A 25,217-nucleotide genomic window follows, 5' to 3' on the forward strand; every position below is an offset into this window, starting at 1 on the left:
AAAGCCGGCTCCTTGATGGGCTGCAATGTGAACGTGAAGAGAAGCCAATGCTCAGCAAGGAGAGTTGATGTGCCAGCCACAGCTGGCCAGCCCAAGGATGAGGCTTAGCCTCAGCTGTTGCTCCTGCTCCCACTGTGCTTCCCCAGAGACTGTAATTAAAGGCATCAGCTTGCTGGAGTCACAATTAGGCATGGTGGGTTTGCACTTTGTGCAATTCTCCCTAATGACAAAATCGTAGCTATTAACCAAAGAGAATCTGTTTGGCAGGGACTTCCTCTCCTTTAAGGCAACAGAGTCAGGTGGATCATTGCTGCTTCTTGGCACTAAATGCAGTCTATCATCCCTTCTGCTGGTACCTACTGAAGCATTTAAACTATTCTTCTCTGAGGTGCAGTAATTTCTTTAAAATATTGTGACTTATGATGGATAAAAAAATAAAACTCCTCTCCCACGCAGACCTCTGAGGGCTCGTAGGAATGTAATTATATGCACACACAGTAGGAGCAGGAATCCTATCATTCTGGTTATTTTCTTAATGATAGGTTTATATAGCACAGTGTCATCTCTGCTTTAAAGTTAGAACCATCTTCTCTTGGCAGCATCTATCCCAAGAAAGTGGCATCACAGGACAGGGCAACCAAAGAAACTGTCTCTCAATCACACTTGCAAAGCACAGGATGAAGCTTCCCTGCACACCACAGCAATAGATACAAAGGTCAGCGTGGGCACTGGGCTCTGACTGACAAACAGGGGCTCTCTGCTGTGAGACACTGTCCCTTGTCCTAGATGTTCCCTCTCTTCAGATCTGCTGAACCTGCTGCAGCCATCCCCCAGGCAGTCCCACAGCACCCTGTGAACTTTAACACTGGTGGAAAAGCTGTACTGACTGGGAGCAGCCCTTGCACCCAGCATTGTGAAGTAGGGCAGCTCAGCCCCTGCTTGACTCATGCCTCCAGCACTTCCCAGCAGAGACAGGTGGATTGGCACGAGATGTTTGTACCCTCCAGGTTTCCAAGGGGAAGCCATCCCAGTCCCTCATCTAGAGATGCAGGTTTACAGTGACAGAGGAAGGACATTAAATGTGAGGGATTCATGCAAAATAAAAGGTCTATGAATATTCATTGTATGTTTTATATTGTAATAGTTTCAGCCACCTTGAAACTGCTTGTTCGCTCCCTGCCAACAACAAACGATAGACTTTTACTCACAGAAGTCTTAATAGCAGGCAATTTTCAAAGGCACATTTACTAATGTTTGTGGGAAACAGATGTTAAATGCACCCACTCCCAGAAATCATGATGAAAAGCTGGCACTGAGAAAGCAGGGAGAGACCCAGGTGACTTATCTGGTGCCTCACAGGGAAGCAGCAGCTCCAGCAAAGCTGCGAATATGCCAAAACCATGTTTGAAGGATGAGTGAGTGAGTTACAGTGCTGAGCCCTATGTGAATATTGGACTCTTATGGCATGGGGTGCTCTCTGAAGAGTGAAAGACTGCTCCTTCCCCACAGGCCCTGCAGTATGGAGTTGGGGCTGCGTCAGATGTGTGGAAAAAGCAATGTAGGAGCGGGTGCCCTGAGAAAGCAAGAGTCAAACATGTGTGCCTTGCACATTAGTCTGTAGTCTCACCTCACCTTTGCCTAGTCAAAGGCTCTCTTTAGCATTATGTGGGCAGAAATTAAAACTTACTGAGAAAACTGTGATTGTGACCTTGAAGACAGTGGCAGCCTGCACCTGAGTCCCTCTGCCTGCACCCATATATCTAATACTTTTGGGTGACCAGGGCTGTGGCTTTGCTGTTCCTCTGTTGCTGCTTCCCAGGCAGTGACAGTGAGGCAGAGGGAGAGGAAATAGTTTGCTCAACTTGGCGTGACAGCTGGCTGGAAGAACGAGGGATAGCACCCAACATTTACGCAGCTGCTCCTAATGGCTGGGCTTCCCAAAGATGCGTTCCATCTTCCTTCCTGCCTTTTCCATTTTCCCAGTAAATGGGCTGTAAAGTCACAGCAGATTAAAGTTTTTCTAAACCTCCTATAAAATATTGAAGGTGCAGCTGGTATTAATCTAGTCCTCTTGTGGTATGAACTGCAGGTGTAATGGGACTATACATTTACATGTGGTCTGTGGGCATTTAAAACACCCCCAAAGATTGTTACAGAGATTCTGAGGAATTGAATCCCTCACTGGGTATTAAAAGCTCTTCATTAGTGCTAATGTACACCAAATTAAGGTGGCAATTAGACTGAGCACTTTCATCAGGATGGTGTGTTTTAATAAATTGCGTATTTAACATGCGTTTTATTGACTTCAGTAATTGTGTATTTTTCTCTTACAGGACAAGCTTGGATACATGGGACACACAGACAATTAAACTCTGGAAGAGACGCTGTGCTTCAAGTCCCAAGATTAGTAAAGGTGAGTGCTGTTAATGGCTTGCTCTGTCTGAACGCCAGGTACTTTCTCTGTATCTCTGTTGGAGCAGCTTAAGGATGGCTATGGCATGCTGGAGGCAATAAGAAATACACAGCTCATCTGCCACTGTGTCACCAGTGAGGTACTGCAGAAAGTGATCCTTCCTTATGAAACTCCTTATGAAACTGCCCCTAATCTCTGTTGCAGCTAGAGGAGAAGACTGTGAGAAAATAATGCTCTGAGAGGATTTTCTGGAAGCCCTTCCTGTTAGGTATGTTCTCTTAGGAGATCCCACCAGAGTTGAATACTGCTTGCAGGTAGTGAACTCAGAAATCCTCTTATGAGAGGTGTACTTGGGAAGGAAGGCAAGCATGCTGAGGCAAGTCTCCATGCCTGCAAGCCAAAGGGTGGCCTGCCACACTGCTGGGGAGGGGACACCATGGAGCAATGCCAAGTGGTGTTGATCCTTTGCCACTGGTGTAGCATAGAGCTTCAGGGATTTTCCCAGTGACACCTTATCTGGGACAGCCTCTAGAAATCAATACATTTACTTGAAAGAGACTCTACTCCATATTTTCTAATACCTTTAAAGGTACCTGGTACTGGTTCTGGAGAACTTCAAACACATCTGCTTTTAGTTGGTGCATTGTGAATGGCTATGAACGTAGGTGTGAGTTGGCATCATTTCCTGCTCCAGCCACAGGCTAATGGCTAATGTTCTGTAGGAAGTACTGCAGAACTGGTTCTGACATTTTAGAGGAAGCAACAGTTCAGCATCAGTTCAGTGGACAAGTTCTTCATGCATGTTGACAGCAGAGATATTTATGTTGAGAGAAGATATACAGAGATCATGTGATAGAAGAGCAGTGACTGAAAAAGTGATTTGCATGAGGGCAAGAGAACCTGTAGACATCTCTCTCAATCTCCGTTATTCTGTGTTTTCTATCAAGTATTTGAGATGGGGAGACTGTGATGAGCAATCAGTCAATCTGTCTGAATTTCTATACTGAAACACAAATTGTCTGCTGTGGCCTGTCAGGGATGGGCAAGGAAAATGGTTCACTCACTTGGTTTCAGTAGAGGGTAGGAGTGACAAAATAGAGAAGATGTGAGGATTGAGACTGGTGAAGATAAGGTGCTCCTGAGAGTTCTGACAGACTGGAACATCCATGAGATGCTCTTGTTCCATTTGCTACCAGGTAACTCAGACACACTTTGGGCAGCTGCTTTGAATAGTCTTTTTATGAAACAAAGTCATCAAACATTGGTAGAGGTGTCCAGAGGGGAATCTCAGTCCTTGGAGATATTCATAATTTAACTAAGGTGACCCTAAGCAGCATGCTCTAACTTTGAAGTTGGATCAGATTTGGAACTGGCCCAGGTTGGAGGCAGTGGGTGCTTGTACTCAGTGAAATCCAGAAGTCTGGTCCAACCTAAGTTTTTCAGTGATTCCTTCTTCAAAGCAAAGGTAAAAAAGCAATCTAAGTGAATCCATGGGTTTCAATCCAGTGTTAAAGGAATATGGGGGTTGAGGGAAATGTCAGTGGCAGCAAAGAGGAAAAATTGGAGGCCTTTTGGAGGGGTGTGGTTGGGCAGCTGCCTTTAGAAATGTGAAGTTCAAGGCAGCTGCAAGGCATGCAAGGCAAATGAAAAAAGGAAGGAAGTGGCTGGAGAACAAAAAAATGCATTGCCTTAAAAACTAGACTTTATTCCTAACTGATTACAGCAGCTGGGCTGTGTTTCCTGGCTACTCTGCTGAGGACTTTTAGCCTCCCCATCCCTTTCCAAGATAAAATTAGTGGGGGATACAGGGGAGAGAGAAATGTAGAATAATGTGCCTTAGAAAAAGCTGAACATTTATAGCTACATTTCAGACAAAAACAAATGCATCTCATGTGTCTCACAGGTCTGAGATGGGACAAGCCAGAGAGAGCATCTGTCAGCCTCTGTCTTCTGCAGTTCTGACTGTTCATGTTTGCTTAGCTTTAAATGTCTCCTGCAGAGAAGAACTTAATCTCTCACAGATCTGGGGCCTGGAGGAGGGGAGTAAAGGTATTTTTAAAAGGTAGATTAGGACATAGGCATTCAGTTCTTATCACACTTGTATCCATGTGTAGTAGGAGTAACTCAGATAATTTGCTCTTTGTGTGTATGGCTTAAAAAGAAAAGTAGAATGAAAGCCCATCCCTGTGAGTCAGGACTGTCCTTTAATGCCAGTTATTTTAGCCATGGAGCCTGTCATCAGGGACTCCAGGTACCTTCAGCTAATTAGCAAAGCTAATTGGAGGCTTGCATTGAGTTCTTTTGATGTGGAAACTGATATGGTTTGTTCTTGGCTTTACCAGCCCAGACCTCACATTATTGCCTCTGAGCTCCATTCGCTCATCCTGAGTGGAAGAAGTTTGGAATCTGAAAGCCTCAGTGAATGTGGTCTTGATCTGAAGCACAGCATAATGAGTAAGGTTGCACTTAGTTATTGCTTGGCTGTGAGAAGTGTAGTGGGTTCAGGAATTACAAATCTGAGCCCAGTACCACTGCTGGGGACAATTTCTTTCCCAAGCAAAGAAGAAGGGAGCCCTTGTTTGTCAAAGCTGAATGTGCATGTGCTCATGCTACTCCCAGGTTTTTGTGACTGACTGGTTCTTCTGGACAGCAGACTTTCCAGAATCTGATTGCTCAATGGATTTATAATCTCCCTTCCCTTCTTATGCCTGGAAAACATTTTAACATACTGAGTGGATGGGCAGGCAGGAGAGATGCAAATAATCATAGCCTATGTTTGTCTTTGTAAATAAAAGTAGACCTCTATTCAGCTCATGTAAATTGGAGCAGTCTCAAGGGAGCTTGCTCACCTTACAGAGGAAGCAGTCCCAGAAAGGAAGGAAATGGAAAGGAAAGTAAGACAGGAACGTGATTTATCAACACTACAAAGCAGTGAGACAGTGTTAGGCTTAGGAGCTGCTTCTTTCTTGAACCACAGGCATTGTTTTTCATATGAGTCACTGTAATGGGGTGTGTGAATTATGCATAGTGTCGCAACAAGGCTAAACTGTTTTGGGTTTTGTTTGGTTTTTGTTGTTTTTTTTTAACAAAATCTACTGTAATATGGATCACACAGGTGGGTGCTTAAGGCAGCAGGACTTTGAAATTTCTGAGATTACTTTAAGACTTTGGCTAATTTACCAAGATTTAGCCATTCTATGTTTCCCTGGAGCACGAATTTTTAGTGTGGTGATGGGAACATCTATGTGACACTAATTGTGGGACTCTTGAAATCCCAGTACCCTATTGATTTGTCTGTGTTTTCATATCCCTCTCTAGTGTCCAAGTCATAGTGGAGCTGAAGGCTCACTTTTCCCACAAAACTGAAGAATTCCCTGCCCAGCTCCTTAGCCTTCTGGACTTCAAGAACCCCTTTTCTCTGTCAGATTTGCAGACATGGCTTTAAACAGTGTCAGGGAGCTGTGGGCATTTCCTGCAGGCACACATCTGAGCTCTGTGCCCTACCCCATCTCCTGTAGTCACCATCTTGTCCTTGAATTTCTCTGGGCAGAACAATTATGTACCAGGGGTATAAGAAAATAAACTTTTTAAAGAAGAAACATTGTCCTCATTCTCAGGTTTAGATTCAGGTTTGTGTTTCTCCAGAAGCAATTCCTCTAGCAAAGAGAGTTCCCTGGGCAGTACCCAGCCAGCAGAGGCACACTGCTGTCCTGCCCCAGGTACAGGGAGCTGCAGAGGGAAAACAACCCACGTGAGCTCCTGTGAAACACCATTTGTGTCTCAGCCTTTCAGCTTTTTCACAAAGAAGGAAGAGATTTGATTTTAATCAAGTGAAAGCAGTATACCAAACACACACTGTGTAACAAAAATCTGTCTCTTACCAGCCCCGTGCTGGGAGCTCTGCCTGCCATGGATTTTCTCTGCTCTTTGGCTAAAGCAGAGCAGTGCCTATGGTCACAGAGGAAAGCATCTCGTGAGGCTCTAGAGCACTCACAGATTTTGTGGTTTAACAAAAACAATGGAGTGAAAGGCAGTTTTATTTCTAGCCTGGAGAAAATCCTGAATAATTTCAGTTTTTTATTTTAAGTGAATTAAATGGCCTTTGCTAACATAGCATATCATTAGATACACGTCTGTTCGGGAATGGAATTTGCAGTGGAGAAAGGGAATGAGATGCATTAAGAAGCATGTGGGCTTTGGGAAGGCTCCTCTGGGGAGCCAAGCAAACCTGTGTCTCTGTGTTTGCAAATGTATGGCTCCATCTGTGCACAGTGCCATGACTGCATCGTTTCAGTGGAAGTTTTACTATTTCATGTATTTATTTGTCTGTCCCTCTAGGGTACTTAGTGATGTACTGGCATATTTGGACACATAGTCACTTCATTACATAAACAGCAAGAAGGAACTTTCCTCCAGTGTAGCCTCACCTGGTCAGGATTTATTGCTGCTCTTCCAACAGAAGCACTGGCCAAGGAGTTTGTTGTCTAAATCAGACACTGAGTTTCAGAACTGGTTAAGATTCCTTAGCATGTTTTCCTGGCCTCAAAAGCTTTCCAACATTGATCCATGGGTTCTTCTTGCAAAGGACCTGTGCAGGGTGGGGCATAGAGCCGCAGGATCTCCCTGTCACAGGAACATCTCACACTGCATGGCAAGCAGGTGCTGTGCCCAGCCTGAGTAACCACATGAGGATGTCCTCCTTGGGCCCTGCCATGTCCTTGCATTGCTGTCATTCCAAGCTCAAGTGTCTACAAGCTTCCCTGAAGCTGTTCATGTTTGTGTGGTGTTCATTCTGTAGAGGGAGATTGTATGGAGATAGCTGTCCCAAATGTCTTTCTGTGTCTTCTAACTGGGCACAGCTTGTTCTGGCTCCTGTTTCAACATGACCTCTTCTCAGCGTGAAATAAACAGGTACATCCAGTGATTCTCAGACTTGACAAGCTTTAAGGAGTGGGGGGAAAAAGTTCTTCATGCTCTTCTAGAGGCATATTTTTTCCCACTATCTCAGTCTGCAAGTAAAGCTAGACCTTTGGTCTCCTGCAACCTTCCCCTTCACTTCTGTGTTTGCCTTCAGACCTTAAAGAACGCAAAGGCACCAGGCAGCAATCATTATCTCTTACTAGCCTGTGCCGTGTTCCCCCTTCAGGTAAGAAAAGAGCTCTTCTCTATAATGAACTCCACAGGGTCTTGGGGGAAATACAAATAGATTGGAGATAGAATTGTGTCATTCCAATAAAAATGAGCGTGCTAAGAAAGTGCTGTTGTTTTGCAGGAGGAATTGGACAAAGGACCCTGAAGACCATGGAGGGAGACTGTCTGAGCTGCATGAAATACCTGATGTTTCTTTTCAATTTCTTTATATTTGTAAGTATTTGGAATTCACATTCTTTTCTGGATCCCTGTTTCCAGCAGCCTGCTGTTGCCCAGCAGGATAGGCTATAGTGTGGTAAAGATGCCACAATACAGAATATCCCCTCTGTTGTGCACTAGTAATCACTGAGTGTTTTGCAGCAACCAAAGATGCCCAAACATTCAGCAAGGCAGCACAGTGGTCACTGTTGTCTGAGTTATTGCTGTCCTTGACAGGGGAAACCACAGGGAAAGCTGTAAATAATGATGCACATAGTTCATTCTTGAATGGCAGAAGAAATTGTTTTCTAGTCCTGGGTGCCCTGCTGAGGTTTTCACTCAGGAGCAGTAATTTCCCTACCACATGTGGAGTCATTCTTAGCTGTTTTTGTTTTTGAAAGGCAGGGTGGGAGTGCCCAGCCACCCTGGCCTCTGTGGCAGTATGGGTCACGTGAGCCCCTTCACTGTCCTCCACAGATGTGGCAGCAGACCAAGGCTGTCCTTCAGCAGTACAGAGGGAGTAAACAGTTGGTAGTGATGTGTCAAGAAAGAAAGGTGCTTTTGCTGCAAATGATTCATTTATTGAGCAAGAGATACTAAGAGCAGCATGTCAGAAGTCACCTGCACAGCATGCCTTTGCAGAAACACAAATTCTCCAAATCAACATCTTTGATCCAAAGATAGCAATGAATCCAGTTTTTCTGCAGCAGTTGTTTTGTGTTGACCTGTCTCCCTCTCTCTCCTGTCCTCGTGCTGTGGCAGCTGGGAGGAGCATGCCTGCTGGGACTCGGAATCTGGGTCATTGTGGATCCCACAGGTTTTCGAGAGATAGTGGCTGCCAACCCCCTGCTCTTCACGGGAGCGTACATCATGCTGGCCATGGGAGCAATGCTCTTCCTGCTGGGCTTCCTGGGCTGCTGTGGTGCCATCCGTGAGAACAAATGCCTCCTGCTCTTTGTAAGTGCCCTTGCAATTTCTGTTGGTCTCTTGGTGCTTCATAGGGGTGACTGGATAGATGATGCTGGGATAAGCACAGGAATGGGTGTCTGCTGTTGTAGTCATTGTTCCTTCACGTGATAAGCAGGCTTAGGATAGTTTTACACACTGCTTCTAATACAGATAATTTGCTTTTTCACCTATATAGATTTGAGCCCAGTCTGGGAATGTATTTTAATCCTTTTAAGCTTTCATTCTAATGGACCCCATTTGGTTGTTCGGTCTTTTTCTACATCTATAAAGTGACCAAAAATGGTCTTTTCTTGGCTACTCAAAACCCACTGTTCCACTTGTAGATTCATTCCTTGAGGGTTCACAACAAAGGAGGGAATGCTGGGGCACAGCCCCTGTGCAAGGGAGCCCCCCATGCCAGCAGAAATGCCCAGCCCAAAACTGCATCACAGCAGTCATTGCTGTCATTGCTGTTCTCAATAGCTGGTCACTCCCTGATACAGCCTACTATGCTCCTAAAATGAACCAGATTTGATACCTTCGGACAAATTTTCCCCTGAATAACAGGATTAAATTTCAGCCCATGGTGGTCATCAATAAGCACAAAGAGCTAAAATAAACCACTTCTGCCCTTGCCCCCCACTCCTCCCAAGTTCTGATGCTGAAGGATTTTCAGCCATTATCTCCTGCTGGAAAGCATTGCCAGTTATGTATTGAAAGACAAAGACCATTAGTTTTCTTTTTCTTTTCCTTTTCTTTTTTTTTTTCTTTTGGTGTGTTTTTTTTTTCTTTGTAAAATGTGGTCTTTTGTTTCTCCCAATGGGTCTGGTGGCACTTTGGGTTTGTTGTGCGTTTTGGTTTGGTTTTTTTTCTTGTTTAAAAATCTCGGTCTTACTCTATTTTTTTAGGCTTGTGTCTTGCACAGCTTTTTCATGGTTCAAAAAAAGGCCTGTCTCTAAACAGGACAGGAAAGTCCTCTTTCTTGAATGCAAACCCATCCTTTTCTAGAGATGAGTGTGGCTTCACTGAGATAAATTCTCTCTGGCCCTTGGCTCCCATATGCCTTGAGTTCATAGCCTGCAAATGAGAGCCCTTTTGGGGAAGCCACTCTGGGTTTGATTTCTAGTGATTCATCTCAGAAGTAAATCAGAAAAACAAATGTAGCACCTGTGAAGCCTGTGGAGATCTGCCCAGAGGAACCTAATAAAATGGAAAGGATAAGGCCCAATGAGCCTGAAGTTACTTCAAAGCCTGTCCTTGTCAGATTAAGAAACTAAAAGTGAAGTTTGATGAGAAATGTTGCTGTAAGTGAAGAGGAGAGTCATATTTTCAGTCTGCTGCACACAGACTGGTGACCTGGCTGGAAAAAGGGAGCTCTGGGCCATGTTCTTTCCTGATATACCAGCATTTACAGATTTGAATGCTTCTCCATGTATTTTAGTTATACTCCAGTACACTCAATTTTGTGGTTATTACTTTTCTTACTCCTAGAGGTAGTTCTGAGCCCTGCTGCTTTATTTATTTACCTTCATTATTATTTTATTTTGAATGAAATGTGAGAAAAATATGAGCTGGAAGTAATGCCCCAGACTAGGAGAAACTCTAAAAGTAATTACTGAATACGGAATTATTGTTCTATTTTGATCCATCAGATTTTCGAGGGCTTTTTGTATCAACACCAACTTAGCTTAACAGCCAGCCATCTCATGGTCAGCAGTGTGAAGCACTTGGATGAGGACCTGGGAGAAGAAATATGTTTCTAACTTCTTTTTTGGGGCCACACCAGCTGATGTTAAAATCAGCTGATCTTAAAACATCTGTGAAACCCAAAGTCTGATAGGAGTAAGTTTTAGACACTGAATAGGCAAAAGATTCATGACTGTATGCCAGAGAGACTGGGAACACTTGCAAAACAGAGAGTGTAAGTCTTTGTGGGGGTGGTACCTGGGGAGAAGTTGCTAGATCAAATCAAGTCCACTTACAAAGTTGTTAAAGAATTGATGAGCCAGAGAGCTGCTTGAGTGAGATTTCAGTGATGCATAATGTATGCCTGAAGCTTTTAGTCCAAATGTAAACAGAAGATAGAAAGGACAAGAGAGAGATGCATGTTCTCTAGGTTCTGGTTTCAGTGTTTGCAAGGACTTTTATTTTTCATTAAGCTGCTTGTATTTTGGTAAAAAGTAACCCCATCACTATGGAACCTAACATGTTGCATTAAGCACAAGGGTGTGAGGATTTCCTGGCATTTGGACCTGACTCACAAAAACAAAAAGGAACAAACAGTGGCCTGCAAAGCAGACATTGAATGACTTGTGCTGAAGGTCCTCTGACTGCAAAACAACACTGTAAAAATCAGAATCCAAAGTACTATTCAATGTACAACATTGTGTACCAAGGGACTGAATTCAGCTTTGTTAAAAGAAGAGCCCATGTTAGCTTCATTTGGCTTAGTTTCAAATGCAGACATCCTGTTTTGCACTCCTGTAAAATGGATGTAGTAGCCTCTCGAATTTCTCAGCATGAGAATGCAGGTCCAGGTCCTTTGAGTTAAAGACAGTTGATGCTTTTTTGGAACAGCAGTTCTGAAACTGGAACATTGGATGAGTTATGAAAAATAAACACAAAGCATTAATTTGTGGAAACTTCTGATAGACCACTTCTGTGAAAACTCCTGTAACCATCACTTGGAGCTGAGGCAAAATTTTTGACCAGTATGAGAGATTCCATTTCTTAGGATGTTCACTTTGGATGTGGGGAGTATCCATGTTCAAATGTCAAGAGTCAAGCCTGAATTTGAATGTGAGGTTATTGTGTCCTGTGCATTAACCAGCTGGCTCCTTTGTGCTGTCACATATCAGTAATCAATTTAATTTTTGGGAGGAAAACACGTTAAGCAGATTATGACCCTTCAAATGCAGAATGGGAGCAAGTTCTGAAACACTGATGATCCATCTTTTTCTCATCAACCCTAATGGCTGCTTGTGAGTTTTTTCCTACTGTAACTTACAAATCTGTAATGCAGAGTGCACAATATAAGTGTAAATCAGTTTGGGAATGATAATGAAGCTTATCACAGATAATCTGGGAATGACTGCTTCCACTTCTGCACAGACCTGTGCTGGAGCTTGGGTGAACATGTGCCTCCCAGTAATCAGTAAATGAAATGCAATTAGCAGGGTGATGGGATTAATCACTTGATCACCACCTTAGACCTTAGTGACTATGCTGAGATCCCTTGATGGATGATGATGTGAATTTGCAAAGCGTCGTTCTTTCTCATCACTTGTTCTTTGCCCTCCTGTGGTGAAATTAAAACAGTCTCTGAGCAGGAAAAAAAAAGAAGCCACACAGAAAACTCCAGCATTAAGAATAAATTAGAGAGTTAACTAGTTCTGTAAAGTCAAGCAACAGCATGCTGTTAAAACCCAAAATCCCTGCTCATCTGACTTTTCTTGTTTTGTCATTTGAGCCCAGGCTCCTTTTCTTTTTTCTCCACTGAAGAAGCAGGAAGACAAATGCGATAGGGTGGTGCATGTGCTTTTCCAGTGGGGAAAAATCACTTAAAGCTCTGATAATTGACAACAAAACAACATTTTGCCTATTCCAAGCAGATAGTTTGAATTCTTTCTCCATTATTGAAGTACACAATGCACAGGCTTTCAGACAGTGTTTATAAATAATTGCTTGGGGATCACAATAGTACTTCTGGCCCTGTCTGCCTGTTTTCTGTTTCAGAAAGACCTTCTATAAACTTCTCTCTCACACACACAAAAATCCAGACTTCTCTTGTGTTTATTTTTACTTGTTGCTTCATCTATCTTCACTGGTAACATGTACCAAGTTTATTACCCTCTACATGATGTGGTCTTACAGGGTTCTCCATTCACTTTTGCCTTTCTCACACAATGCCAAAATCTGAGTTAATGTCTTAACATTTACTCAGCTCTGTAAAATAATCTCAAAGTCTGTGAGCAAATTCTCCTCCGCCTGTTTGAATTTTAGGCAGGCTGATTCAAATGGTAATTTCTCTTTATGGCATTAAGAATGTTAAAAATGTCCACCAAGTTCAGACTTACAGTTACTCAAGTCCATGATTTTCTCTACAAGAATAAATGCTATTTCGGGAGAGAGTATGAATCTATCCACTTTCTGCTCTGCTCCTATAGCTATTCCTCAGCATCAGCATTCATTGTTTTAAGGATGTTAAATGGCGCATCCCTGTTTGTTCTTTTTACTGGTTTGTAATGATTGAAGCAGCATCAAATTAGCACAAGGCATCAGTGTCACTGAGAGCTGGCCACAAGAACAGGCAGAATCTGAAGTGGAAGCCCACAGGAGGCCCATCACTCATCCTGGGCTGGAGACACTCCCCAGTACCTGAGTGTTCTGGGTAGACAAGGTCCCAGGAACAGCACCCACCCAGCAGCATGTCCCCCTCTCTGGGAATGAGACCTCTGAAGTGCATCTGATTTACTTCTTTGGGGTGGGGGGTGAAGGTACAGTGGATCACCCAGGCTTGGTAACCTCACCTAAACGAGGTGCCCTTGGCAAGATTGAAACCCAAACTTTTAAATTGAAGCAGCAGAAGGTTGCAAAGGCAACAGGAAGAAATATAGTTCCAGCTTAGATTGGACAGCCATGTGCCTCTCTGTTTTGCTTTCCTTCCCTTTTTGTAAAATTGTGATGACATAGGTGTAAAGAGTTTTACTTCAACCTGGAGGCCTGTTTCCCTTTTACTATCTTTTAATGTGCAGGCTGTGCTTTCTGTCAAGCCTGCAGCATGCCCTTATCTTAAGGATGTGAATATGCACACTTTGGATACCATACAAGACAGGGATGATACTTGCATAACCAAATTAAATTATTGTGGTGTGTTATCAACTTTCTGTAGAGGTCCTGTGTGGTTAGTACTTCACTCAGTGCAACCCCATTGTGTGGGGGGGATATTAACCAAGGCTAATTTTGTCCTGAAATGAAAACAGTCCATTTTAGGTCATAGCTATAAATATTTGAGGGTATATCCCACTTCCTCCTTCCACACAAGATAAGCTGTGATTATATGACAGTAAAACTGTGTTATTTGTATTGTAATCAGGGGTGTGTGTGTGCATTGACATGTGATACCTGCACTTGTGTCTGGACAGCTTAACCTCTGTGAGCATGTCCACAATTATATAACTTTTCCATCAAAGCAGGCTTTACTGTTTTAACCTGGTGCAGGTTTATCAGGGGATGCTATGGGTTCTGTAACCTTATACACTTTTACTCATTAGAAGCAGGCAAAAGTGTCACAAGCTCCCATGTCCTGTGATGAGGTCAGAGAGGGAATGTGTGTGCTTCAAGTGACTCGCTCATACAGTTTCTTAATTGTCAGGGGGGAAAAAAAGTTTCCTCAGTTATTTTTTCCATCTCTCGGTGATTAGCAAAACTCTGTATTCCTACTACCCATTGCAGACATTTAATGCTATGTTTGTGGTTTCTATCTTCTTTCTTCCAGTTCTTCATGTTTATTTTGTTAATCTTCCTGGCGGAGCTTTCAGCTGCAATCCTGGCTTTTATATTCAGAGAAAATGTAAGTATCTGATGGTGAGCAATCTCTGGACCCCAATGGGGTTATACACAGCTGGAGCAGAGTGTTAGACAGTGGCTGATTTGTCTGTAGAGTGGCTGTTTCAAATATCAGCAAACCTTGTTCATTACTAGCCTGTCTGCAGAACTGCCAGCATGTCAGGGAATGCTAACTAACCTGGTGGTGCAGGATGGGGAGTTTATGGTGACACAGTTATCCCTGAAGTTTTTAGAGCCTTTTAAAGTCTTCCTGACTCCCTTGCAGCCAAACCAGCTGCACATTCCATCAGAGAGAAGTTTTATCATTAAGTCACACTGTAATTAAAAGCAACTGTTTTCCTTTTTCAATATAATATGAACCCATATTATTAATATTAATTGTTGAAAACTCCTGTTTTCCAGACAGAGCTGATGCTTGCTCTGCAGTGCAAAAAAATCTCTTATGAATCTTCTAATCATATTAATTCTTGATCTTCCGTGTTCTGCTGCTCACCAGACTCCTACCAATGTTGCTTGTAAGATATCCCCCCTGACCTACCCTAAGCAAATCCCACCCCACTTATTGCCCTGCTTAGATTTGTCCTTGTCTCCAAAGCTTCATATGATGTAGCCTTTCTCTATTCTTCTGCAATGAATATTGTTATATGGCCATCATCCCTGCCCTGGGCTAGTGGTAAACTTCTATTACAGTAGTAGTAACCACAGTCTCATTTCTTTCTCTAAACAGCAAAGGTCTGTGGACTTTTTTTCATGTTCACACGTATGCAAAGGAGAGCCTGACTGAAGTAGGTCCATCCTTCTTGGAATGATGGCTGTGAAAAAACATTGGCTGGTAGAGGTGGTGCCTAGTGACTGTTAGTATTTATTTTGCTTATTTTGCCCCTGCCAGTAGCAAGAGAACATACAGCACATTTGCTGTACTGAGCGTGAGAGAAATGTGGCAGGAGCAAAGAAGGGCCATGTATAATGATGATTTTCTTAGAGCAGTATATGCTTCTAATTGTATTCATTTTTGATAGAAAAGAATCAAAGCTTAGGAAGCTCACAGCATGAGAGTGTGATATTTGTATAGTAGGATGGGCATGGGAGGAGGTAGTGAGAGGGCTCTCTTCTGTTTATGAGTTGGTGGTCTTTTGTCTTTGCCTCAGATCTGAAGGCAGTGGGGAAGAGATGGCACTCTGCACATAGAATGGGTACCCCATTCCAGTTTAAGCTTTTAGACCATGCCCTTATGGAAACACCTATAAACATATTGCAGTATGGGGGTCTGGTGGTCATTACAGCTCTGCTGTTGGGAGTTTTTAGAGAATTCCTTTGTGACAGAGATGGAGCACAGTCCCTGGGGAGCAGGGGCTGGGCAAGCAGCTCCCAGCTGATGGCTCCTACCTCCCCCCTTCTCTGTGGGAAACTGGTAAAAGGTACAAGAAACTGCCCAGGCTTGCTGCAACTCCTGGGTGCATGGTGACTGCACTTCTGATTGTCCTCCTCCCTTACAGCTTGCTTCTGGGCAAAGCACTGGTACCTTCCACTCCCATGGGAGCCACAGGACATGCAAGACCATGTTATCTTGCAAGATAAGGTCACAGTGGTTATTCTAGACTTCTGTGGCATCTGGCAGTGTTTTGTGAGATAAGATTTGAAGGGGAACAAACTTCTATCTTTCTTGAGCTTGTCTCCTTGTTTGTAGCACCAGCTTCCCACTCTGTCAGAATGATTGACAGGAAGGGATTAAATGAGAAGGAGTGAAGAACGTCAGATCCCAGCATAGCTGGAGATGGCTCTATGCAGAAGTCAAACTTGATCTGAAAGTTCCTGTGGTTTGTTGTCTCCTCAGGTTTCTTCTGGAAAAAATAGTCCTTGTTTTGGTGTTGCTGTATATTGTGGTGGTAGCTCATCTGACTTGGAAGCTACTTGTGGCCAATTTAGCTGCCACCTCTGAGTTAGAGTGAGCTACACAGATGTACAGGGGTGGTCTTTCATTGATCCCATGGTGGGAAGAATACTTCACAGTAGCAATTTAAGGTCAAGAACAGATTTGCTTTTTTCTTTCTTGTGAAATACATTACTTTCAGGGCATGCTGGTGTGATGGCAAATGCACACTTAGCCAATTTAAATTTCTTCTAAGCTTACCAAGCAGGATGCTGTGATGGCTGCTGCACCAGTCCTTATGGCTGTGGCCTCTCCGGGTGTGTAAAATGAGACAAAAGATACACTTTATCTGCTTTACAGATTATGTTCAGTGCAGCTTTCTCTTGTATAGTTTTACACTCAAACCAGCTCCCAGACACTAAATGGGGTTAAATTATTAACAGCTAAGGGAGTGAGAGAAATCAAGAGAGAAAAACAAGGGAGAAAAGAGATGTTTTCTGCTGAGATTTGACATGAGAGGAAGAGTCAGTGAAGCAGAGCAAGGTGGTGGGGTAAGTGAAGATGGTGTTCACAAAGGTGAACTACTGTGATCTGCAAGTCCAGCTGCACTTCCTAAGAGCTATTTAAAAACAGTCTCTGAAGAAGAAGGCTACTGTTAATTAGCCAGGTGATTACCAGAGTTTATCTTCCTTAGAAAAGGAGGTTTTGGGGGTGGAGAACCCTTTATCATCTAGAAGAATCTCCATAAAATAATGACTTTCATGGACACTAGAGAGAGACTCTGAAAGAGCAATAGGAATTGCTCTTTATATGCCATTGGGAGGTCTGGACGGGAAAAACCTTGGAGGGGTATTTGATTCTTAGTGAACTGTCTTAGCAAGCAAGAAAGCAGGATGGTAGGGAACAGAAGAGTCCAGATGTTTGGGTTTTTAGCCGCAGTTCTAACACTTAATAAGAAAGCCACCTTGGACACTAGGGCCTCTATGTCCTCAGACATAAGGCAAAAGCTAAAGAATGTGAACCTTCCTCAGCTGAGCAGACAGAAGGGTCTCAGATGGAAGGCATGGTAGGAGTGGGAAGTGCAGCACTGGTGACTGCACCTCCATGCCCTGTACTGTGCCAGACCCAGCAGAACTCTCCAGGCTGTTGTAGATGGGCAGGAGTGTGTCCTGTTCCCCAAGCAGGCACCATGAAGGCAGCTCCTTGCGCAGCACTCAGTATCCTTGAGCACAGCACAGCATGAGGAGGCTGTGACCTTCCTGGGCAGGGCCAGCATGCCTGTGTTGTGCAGAAATGCCCTCCTTTTTCTAAACCCCTTTTATCTGGCTGCACTAATCCCAGCAAAGCTATTTTTTGAACCAGTGTGACAAAGCAGTCTCACTTCATTCACTGCCATGTAAATGTAGGCATGCATGTGCTGCACTGGAGGCGCCCCGCCCAAAACACAGCTGAACAGCTCCTTATTGTTCGTGGCTGTGGCTGCCACCACTGTGTTGTCAAAGCCTGTGTGAAGCTCTAGTTTTATCAGTAGATCCTGTGCTCCCTTCCAAATGGTTCTTGCCATAGAAGTCCAATGTGCACTGATCTCATCAGGGCCGGTACTTGTTTCAGCTGGAGGGCCATGGGCATGGCAATAGGACTGTATTATTTCATCCTCCTTTGTCAGCAATTTTTTAAAACAGGAATTTTTTTCTTTTTGGCCCCATTCTTCTGAACTTGAGATGCTCAGGATAAGCAGTTTAAGACCAACAAAATGGAATCAGTTATTTTCCTGGCAAGTGTACTCTTCCAGCACTAGGCTTTGTTCTAGGCCAAGTGTTGTAAAAATCACACACAAACTCTGAACAATTTCCTCTAGGATTGCTGCTGTCAAAATAAAGGTTTCACTTTATATTTAAATTACTCTTTTGTTTTAGACCCCAACAAAAGCAGCCGGCTGGGATTATTACCAGCAGTAATATCAGTTTCAAAGTGTGTGCTTCAGGAACAGATGAGCATCAAAAAAATGTGCTGCTGTCTGCAGGGTTGGGTGCTGCCTGGATAAAGTACTCAGAGAAAGGGAAGGAAAGGAGAACACTGAGGACATATTTCAGCATCTTCTAACCTCACCTTCCTTCAGTGCACCAAATTCCCAAAAATGCCATGTCCTCTGGTATTTTAATGTTCAAAAGCAAAAAAATTAGTTAATATCTGTACTGAAAAAGTAATTTAGGAATTAAACGGTATACCTAATTAAAGGTAGTGAGATTGAGCTAATTGCATGATTCAAGCATTTGTGACAAAGTTTTACCCAGTACTGATGTAGTAATTACATTTGGCCTTTGTTTGTATTTGTGAAAGAGAAGTCAATATTAGGTGATATCCAGGGTCTTTTTAAAAGTCGCTACAGGGGTTTTTGTCCTTACATTTTGTAATACAAATGAAACAAACAGTTTTGTGCTCGTGCTTTTGTGCCCACCCATAGAGCTCATACATATGTATGTGTATGTGAGATATTTCACGTTGCATATCAAGAACCTGAAACCAGCTTGTACCAGTCTCTGTTACTGCGTCAGCAGTGCTGTATGAACAACAGGGGGGAATAGAAAGGGTATTTTTCAGGCAGCTTAATTCCTGATCCTACAAATATGCAACATCACAGCAGCGCTGCAGCCAGCCAAGTCCAGCCCCCTTCACTGTGGCTTTTGCAGTGGCAGAAGATTTTGTCTGTGTGGATCACAAATCACAAGACATTTTGGAGAAGGGACCACACAAGTCCAGATCTATTGGGAATGTGAAAGAGGATTTCTTGAAGTTTTTGTCCGGAAGTGACAGAAAGGCAACAAGACTGAACTGGTATGTTCAGTTTAACATGATTATTAGGATTGTATATTCACTATTCCTCCAGAGACTCATCCCAAGTAAATGTAATTTCAAGGTGTCTAACTTCTCAGGAAGACTCTGGAACAAAATTGTTTGTGCATTTAATCTGTTTTACTGTAAATATAGACAGGGGTAAATGAAATTCCAATAATATATATTGTTGACTTTTGGAAAAATGTTTACATTATCTAAATATAAAGAGGGTTTTTTTCTTCATGTATACAGGTTAGTTTAGATAATCAAAGTCATTGTCAAGCAAATAGCATTTTTTTCTGATTCATAAGATGACTAGTTCCTATTAATGAATTGTTTTTACTTTATAGTTTCTATCAAGTTTCATGTTAAGGCATCATTCTGCTTTCTCACATATTGAAGTAAATCCAGAGCAGTTCCCCTATTGTTAGTAGGAAGTTAACTGGTTTGACTGAAAAGTGGAGGGGAAAATCAAGCTTTGCTTGCAGACCTCATGAAGCACATCAAGTGAAAATTCAGTTTGGATGTGGATTTGACAGTCTTTCTAAAATCTGGTTCAGGCATGTTTCAATTTATTAAATACTTTCAAATAGTGCTGAAAATTAAAAAAAAAAAAACCAGCAACAACAAAAAACCCCAAGAAAAACTAAAACCAACCAACATTTAAGTGTAAACATTATTTTAGAAGTACAGATATAGTTTAGTCCCTGACTTTAATGAGTGACAGTTGTATTCAATGGGTACCCTTCACCCTCTACATAGATATGGCTCAGCCAATGGCTTTTCACATGTTTCTTCTCTGAAGTTCGCAAAAAAAAAAGAACAAACCCAAAAAAACAAAGAACGCTCATCATTCACAGAAGGGAGCTTTGGGAAATGTTTGGAAAAGGTGTTGGCAATAGCCTTTACATTTCCACCTGTCTGTGCATTTCAGCTGACCAGAGAGTTCTTCACCAAGGAGCTGAAGAAGCACTACCAGAGGAACAACGACACAGATGTCTTCTCTTCCACCTGGAACTCTGTTATGATCACAGTGAGTCAGACCATGCCAGTCCCATTTTGCCCATGGTCAGTGGCCACCAACAGACTGCTCAGCCCACACCCTCAGCTCTCCCAGGGTCAGCCTGCTTCAGCCATCCTGTCATGTCCAGCCTAGCACCAGGGCTTGTGGTTGAAGGGAGGTGAGACTGGCTGGCAGTCAGTCTTTCTCAAATGGAGCTGCCACCAGTCCTGAGAGAGACACTCCTAGTGACTGCATCAGGGTCACCTGATTTGCCAAAGCCTGAGGCATTGGAGTACTCTCACTTTTCAAATATTGGGCACAGAGAGCAGTGGAGGTGTCTGCAACTGGGTATCACTGCATTTGCTCTGGGCCTTTCACTTTGCAGACTGCTTTGAAATTACACCCAAGAGCAACCAAAAGCTGGCATTAACTTGTGTTTTGTAGTTAACAGCAGCTTAGGCAGGAGTGTGCCTAATGATGTATTTTCACTACAGAAATATTAGCTATCAAAACTGACTTTGCTATTACACCCCTAATTGGGCAGGTTACAGCAGGTCGACTGTCATTGGAACTGCAGTTGTTATTACCTACCACAAGGAATTCAATCTGTGTGTGTGTGTACACATGTGTTAGTGCTCTGTACACCCCACAGTGTATATGTTCAGGAGTGAAAAGCAGGATGTCAGCTTCTGCAGATGAAAAGTCAATTTTAATCTTAAAAGGAAAGGATGATTGCTGCCCTTCATGCTGATTCAGGACTTTAATAAAGACATTTCCTTTTGCTGACTGAAAGGAGACAGAGTATGACTTGAATTCTTAAAAAGCATCTGACTGGAATCCTAAAGAGGACCTTACTCAAATCACCTAGCAGTGCCTTTGAGCAGCTACAATCCTGGCCATTAGCTATGGGGAGAAAGGGTGGTTGGGAGCCTGGGTCGTACTGCTTGGTGATCTCAAGCAAGTCATTCTGGATATGCCCCAAAGCCCTGTGTAGTTTGCAGCAATATTCCCAGTAGCACCTTAGAATCTACAGTATGACATGGAAACACTGGGACTTCATAAAGCTTCAATGAAACAGAAGCTCCAAGGAACAAGCACAACCCACTTCTTTGGAAGCAATAGCTGCTTTGTCCCTGCTTTGACTAAAACTTCGATCCCTACAGGAATAGGTATTAGATTTCTCAAGTCTGCTTTGAGGGAAAAATGTCAATTCTGTCTTCCTTTCTTCTCTGTGCCTCTCTCCAGTTTGCCTGCTGTGGAGTGAATGGACCAGAAGATTTTGAAGATATTCGTCACCTTCCATATTCTTCTTTGGAAAAGGCAACACCAGAGGCTTGCTGCCAGCGAGAGCTCCAGAGCCGGGAGGGGATGTTTGTCAACAAGGAAGCTTGTCTAGAAGGCATTGAGAGGTTTCAGAACCGGCAGGTAAGGGAGGCTGAACACTAGAAGAAGGAGCTTCACGGTGGGCAGAGATGGCTGTAGTGGTCTTGGGTAGCTGGTGAATCTGGCAGGTCCTAACTGTACCTCATATCCTAATTATACTCCTGCTGACAGCTTTTCAAGTGATGGCATATGGCTGATTTTGAAAATCTCCTTTCATTGCATACACTGCTAAGTCCATGTTGTGCTGTATCATCAGAAATACAAATATTTTCCTAAGGGATTGAGAGGCAAGGTGGAAATTCAGATCGAGTTCTGTTGTGTTTACGAAGGTTAGAACTACCTCTGAGAAGTTAATTAGCAAGCTAGCACAGGTCAGGTAGGATGGGATGGAGTTGGCTCTTGCTGCAGGAATGGTTCCAATTTAGTTCACAAAGACTCCTAATCAATATATACAATCAAAATATCAAGGGTTAAAAAGCCACAGAAAACCATGTCTGTTTTCTAAGGAAGAGAATTTGGAAAGCTGAATTTCTCTGCTTCTTTACTCTTTACTGCAGAAAAAGGGCATTTCATATAGCTGTCTTCCAGTACCTGCAGGGAGCCTACAAGAAAGCTGGAGAGACTTTTTACAAGAGTATGTAATGATAGGCCAAGGAGGAATTGCCTTAAACTGTAAGAGTGTAGTTTTAGTCTAGATATTACAGAAGAAATTATTGACTCTGAGAGTGGTGAAAAACAAGTTGTGGATACCTCATCATTAGAAATGTTCACAGCCAGGTTGGATGGGGCTTTGAGCATCCTGGTCTAGTGGCAGTGGTTTGACTGTAGCAGAGGGGTTGGAACCAAGTGATCTTTAAGGTCCTGCCCAGCCCAAACCATTCTATAGTACTAATCTATGATTCTTTTGCCAGGCCTCTCTATTTGGCAATTTTTGCAATACTGGACTATGACAAGGCAGTTCATCCCATTGATGCAGGGTTGAGTTTCCTTCCAATGTCACCAAGAGGTGATGTTTAAGAAACTTTCCAGCAAAGTTCCTGATTGTGTTCACCTCAGCATTAGTTAAACCAAATGAGCTCTGTACTGACCATATATACAGGCCTCCTTCTCCCTCCAGACTAGGGAGTGGTCCTCTTTTCAGCACTTAAGAGCAGATTGAGAAAGAGAGGAAAGGACTTTGGAAGCAGCATGTGAACTGTTCCCTGACTGGCAGCTGGAAAAGGTTGGCAAAGGCACTCTGGGTGAGAGATCATAGCAGACAGCACCATGCTGCTTCTGCCAGGTCTGATTGCTGGGAATAGATGGGGAGGAGAGAGATGACAGACAGCAGGAAGGGAAAGAGAAATGCATTGTGAGAAAGGGGGTTAAAGTTTTCCCTGAGTGGTAATGCTGAAGCTTACCACTTCCGTTGAAAGGGAAGGCTTCCTGCAAGCCCATGTCACCAGAATGTTGGTGGAAGAAGCTGTGTACACAGCTGGTGTCATCCAGCACAGAGTGGTGCACTTTGCAAAACAGGAGAGACAATTCCAAGCAACTGAGAGCTGAATTGCTGGAGCAAAGTCAAGCTCTTGAGCCACCATGCTGGTAGGACAGTGCTGACACTTTTGTGCTTACTCCTGTTTGTAGCCAGCTGAGCAGAGCATGCTGAAGGCTGGGTTAAGGTTGGAGGTCTGGCAAGCACACAAATATTTGTTGCTGAGCTGGATGCTTTTCTCTGAAGATTTGGCTGAAACATGGCTGGAAGAAAGCTGATGCTGAGTGGTCTCATGTTGAGAAGAGCATGGTTTTAACAGCTCAGTTACTGCCCCAGCAGTCTGGGTTCCCCAGGGTGGCCTCATGAATGGATCTTCTCCATGCCCTCCATCACTGTTCACCAGTTGTGCCTCACTCTCTGTGAGCAGGGTGTGGCATGGACACAGGTACATAACTATTGTGCTGTCTTTGCAGTTCCAAGACTTTGGTGGAAGGGAAAAAACCAGGTGATTGAAATATCCTAGCAGTATAGATAGGATTAAATGTATTATGCGTGAAGTATATTCTCAGTGGAGAGGAATCTGCTTTTCATATTGGACAAACTCCAATCTGCTTTTCTCTTTATGTTTGCAGATTTTTTTTTCCTTTATGTTTGCAGAGATTTCCCAGTGGGTTGAAATTTTAGGTTGGGAAAACTGAGGCCAGGGTAAGCTGGTGATTTCCAGAAATATCCTGAAAACTTTGCAAGAAGATCTACCTGCTGTTAATTGTATTAGCAACCATAAATTTAATTAAGGGTGTTGGTGGCTATGCTTCATAAATGGAATAATTGCCATAGTGCATGGCCCTGAGTTCCTAATGAAATTCTTCTTCTATAGCAAGATCAATAGGTGTTCAGCCAGCCTCTCTGGGGGGAAACACAGAGATAAGGTCCTGGGTTGGTAAAGAGTTGCTGGCTGTGAGAGATGAATCAAGAATTTCCTGCTCGGCTTTAAATAAATCATCCTTTTCTCTGGCCAGTCTGGGATGTCTGTCATCTGCAGTGAGTGTCCTTCCCTCTGTGCTTAGTCTCTGCCCTTTGCAGAGGGAGTTCCTCTCTGTGCTGCTCCTCTATGGCCTGCAGGAACTCACAGTTCCTCATGGTCAGTGAGGGGTGTGAACCACTCCCAGCACACTACAGCAACACCTTCCTCTTGCCCTGCACTGTCCCCTGGACCTCTGCCTCCTGTGCCGTGGGGCTGGGTGAGGTGGTGAGAGGGGCCGTGCTGGTGGTGCCTGGTCTGAGAGCACCTCGTGTCCTGGCAAGGGCTCTGCTGTGAGAACACCATAATGTGCTGCTCAGGTGTATCTCACCATGTTTTGTCTTCCCTAGGGCTGCTACACCGTGATCCTGAACTCCTTTGAGACGTACGTGTACCTGGCAGGAGCTCTTGCCATCGGAGTGCTGGCTATTGAGGTACTGACTGTTGTGTGACTGGAACAAAGCAGCGTCAGTAAGGTGCCAGCAGCAAGGCAAACAGGCAGCTGCTCCCCCTCGCCAGGGAAAGCTGCTCTGGCAAAGTGCAAGCAGGCTATCAGCTTGTGGGTTTAATTGCCTGGAAAGAGGCTCCTTGAGCCTTTGACACAAAGGGCAGGGAAATAACCGGTGCCACACGCCTGCAGTGCCACCTCGTGCTGGGCCTGCACAGAGCTTGTGCCCTGCCACGCTGGCCATAGAGGCTTTGGGGATCCGCCACTCTCCACAGGGCCCTGCACAGTCACTGCTCCCACTGCCACAGTGCCCCACCCAGCTGACTACTCTGTCACTTGGTTAATGTGCTCAAACCCTGCCTGTGCTTTAAAACCTGTTTAGAGACTGAAAAGATGGGCTCCAGAGCACTTTCATTGTCCTGCGTTAGTACCCACTTCTTTGGTGATATCTCTGAGGAACAGACATCCACCAGACATGGCTTTAGCCCAGAAATTATGTCCCTGTGGCATTGCAGGGAAAGGCTGGGTACTTTAAAACCCCCCTATCTTGTGCAAAGGAGAGAGATCTGGGCAGAGGCGCAGCGGCCTCCCACAAAGGCTGTGCTGTGCCCGTGCCAGGCAGTAGCAGAGATGTGCAGAGCAGGGACTGTGAATCCTGCACCCCTGTGGCACCAAGGGCAGTTTGGGAATGAAGTCAGGCTGCTGCTGTAGCCACTAACAGTTTGGGGGGCAGGGAGGGGCAGAGGAGTTTTGCCACAGCCTCCCGTGGGTGGTAAGGGTCCCCCTCTCTGCATCACTGACTGCCAGGTAGGAGGAAGCAGTGGGGGTCGTCTCAGGGCCAGGGAGGGCTTTGCTGATCTTCTGGAAGATGCATCTGACATTTATGGTTCTCTGTTTTGTTTCTG

The 25,217-nt window shown here is 43.9% G+C and overlaps 1 protein-coding gene across 4 annotated transcripts in view; it reads left to right on the forward strand.

Annotated features, from left to right (window-relative positions):
* The window catches only part of TSPAN18 (tetraspanin 18), a 120,893-nt gene that overhangs the window by 92,058 nt on the left and 3,618 nt on the right, over positions 1 to 25,217 (forward strand). For all 4 annotated transcript variants that reach the window (XM_077180014.1, XM_077180011.1, XM_077180012.1 and 1 more), the window contains 7 exons: positions 2,334 to 2,413; positions 7,686 to 7,777; positions 8,525 to 8,719; positions 14,208 to 14,282; positions 19,918 to 20,016; positions 21,232 to 21,411; positions 24,215 to 24,298. In XM_077180014.1, the coding sequence (XP_077036129.1) occupies positions 7,715 to 7,777; positions 8,525 to 8,719; positions 14,208 to 14,282; positions 19,918 to 20,016; positions 21,232 to 21,411; positions 24,215 to 24,298 (696 nt within the window). In that variant the 5' untranslated portion in view covers positions 2,334 to 2,413; positions 7,686 to 7,714. The remainder of the gene's footprint in view (positions 1 to 2,333; positions 2,414 to 7,685; positions 7,778 to 8,524; positions 8,720 to 14,207; positions 14,283 to 19,917; positions 20,017 to 21,231; positions 21,412 to 24,214; positions 24,299 to 25,217) is intronic.

This window comes from Agelaius phoeniceus, chromosome 6 (assembly GCF_051311805.1).
Source record: "Agelaius phoeniceus isolate bAgePho1 chromosome 6, bAgePho1.hap1, whole genome shotgun sequence".
Taxonomy (NCBI): Eukaryota; Metazoa; Chordata; class Aves; order Passeriformes; family Icteridae; genus Agelaius; species Agelaius phoeniceus.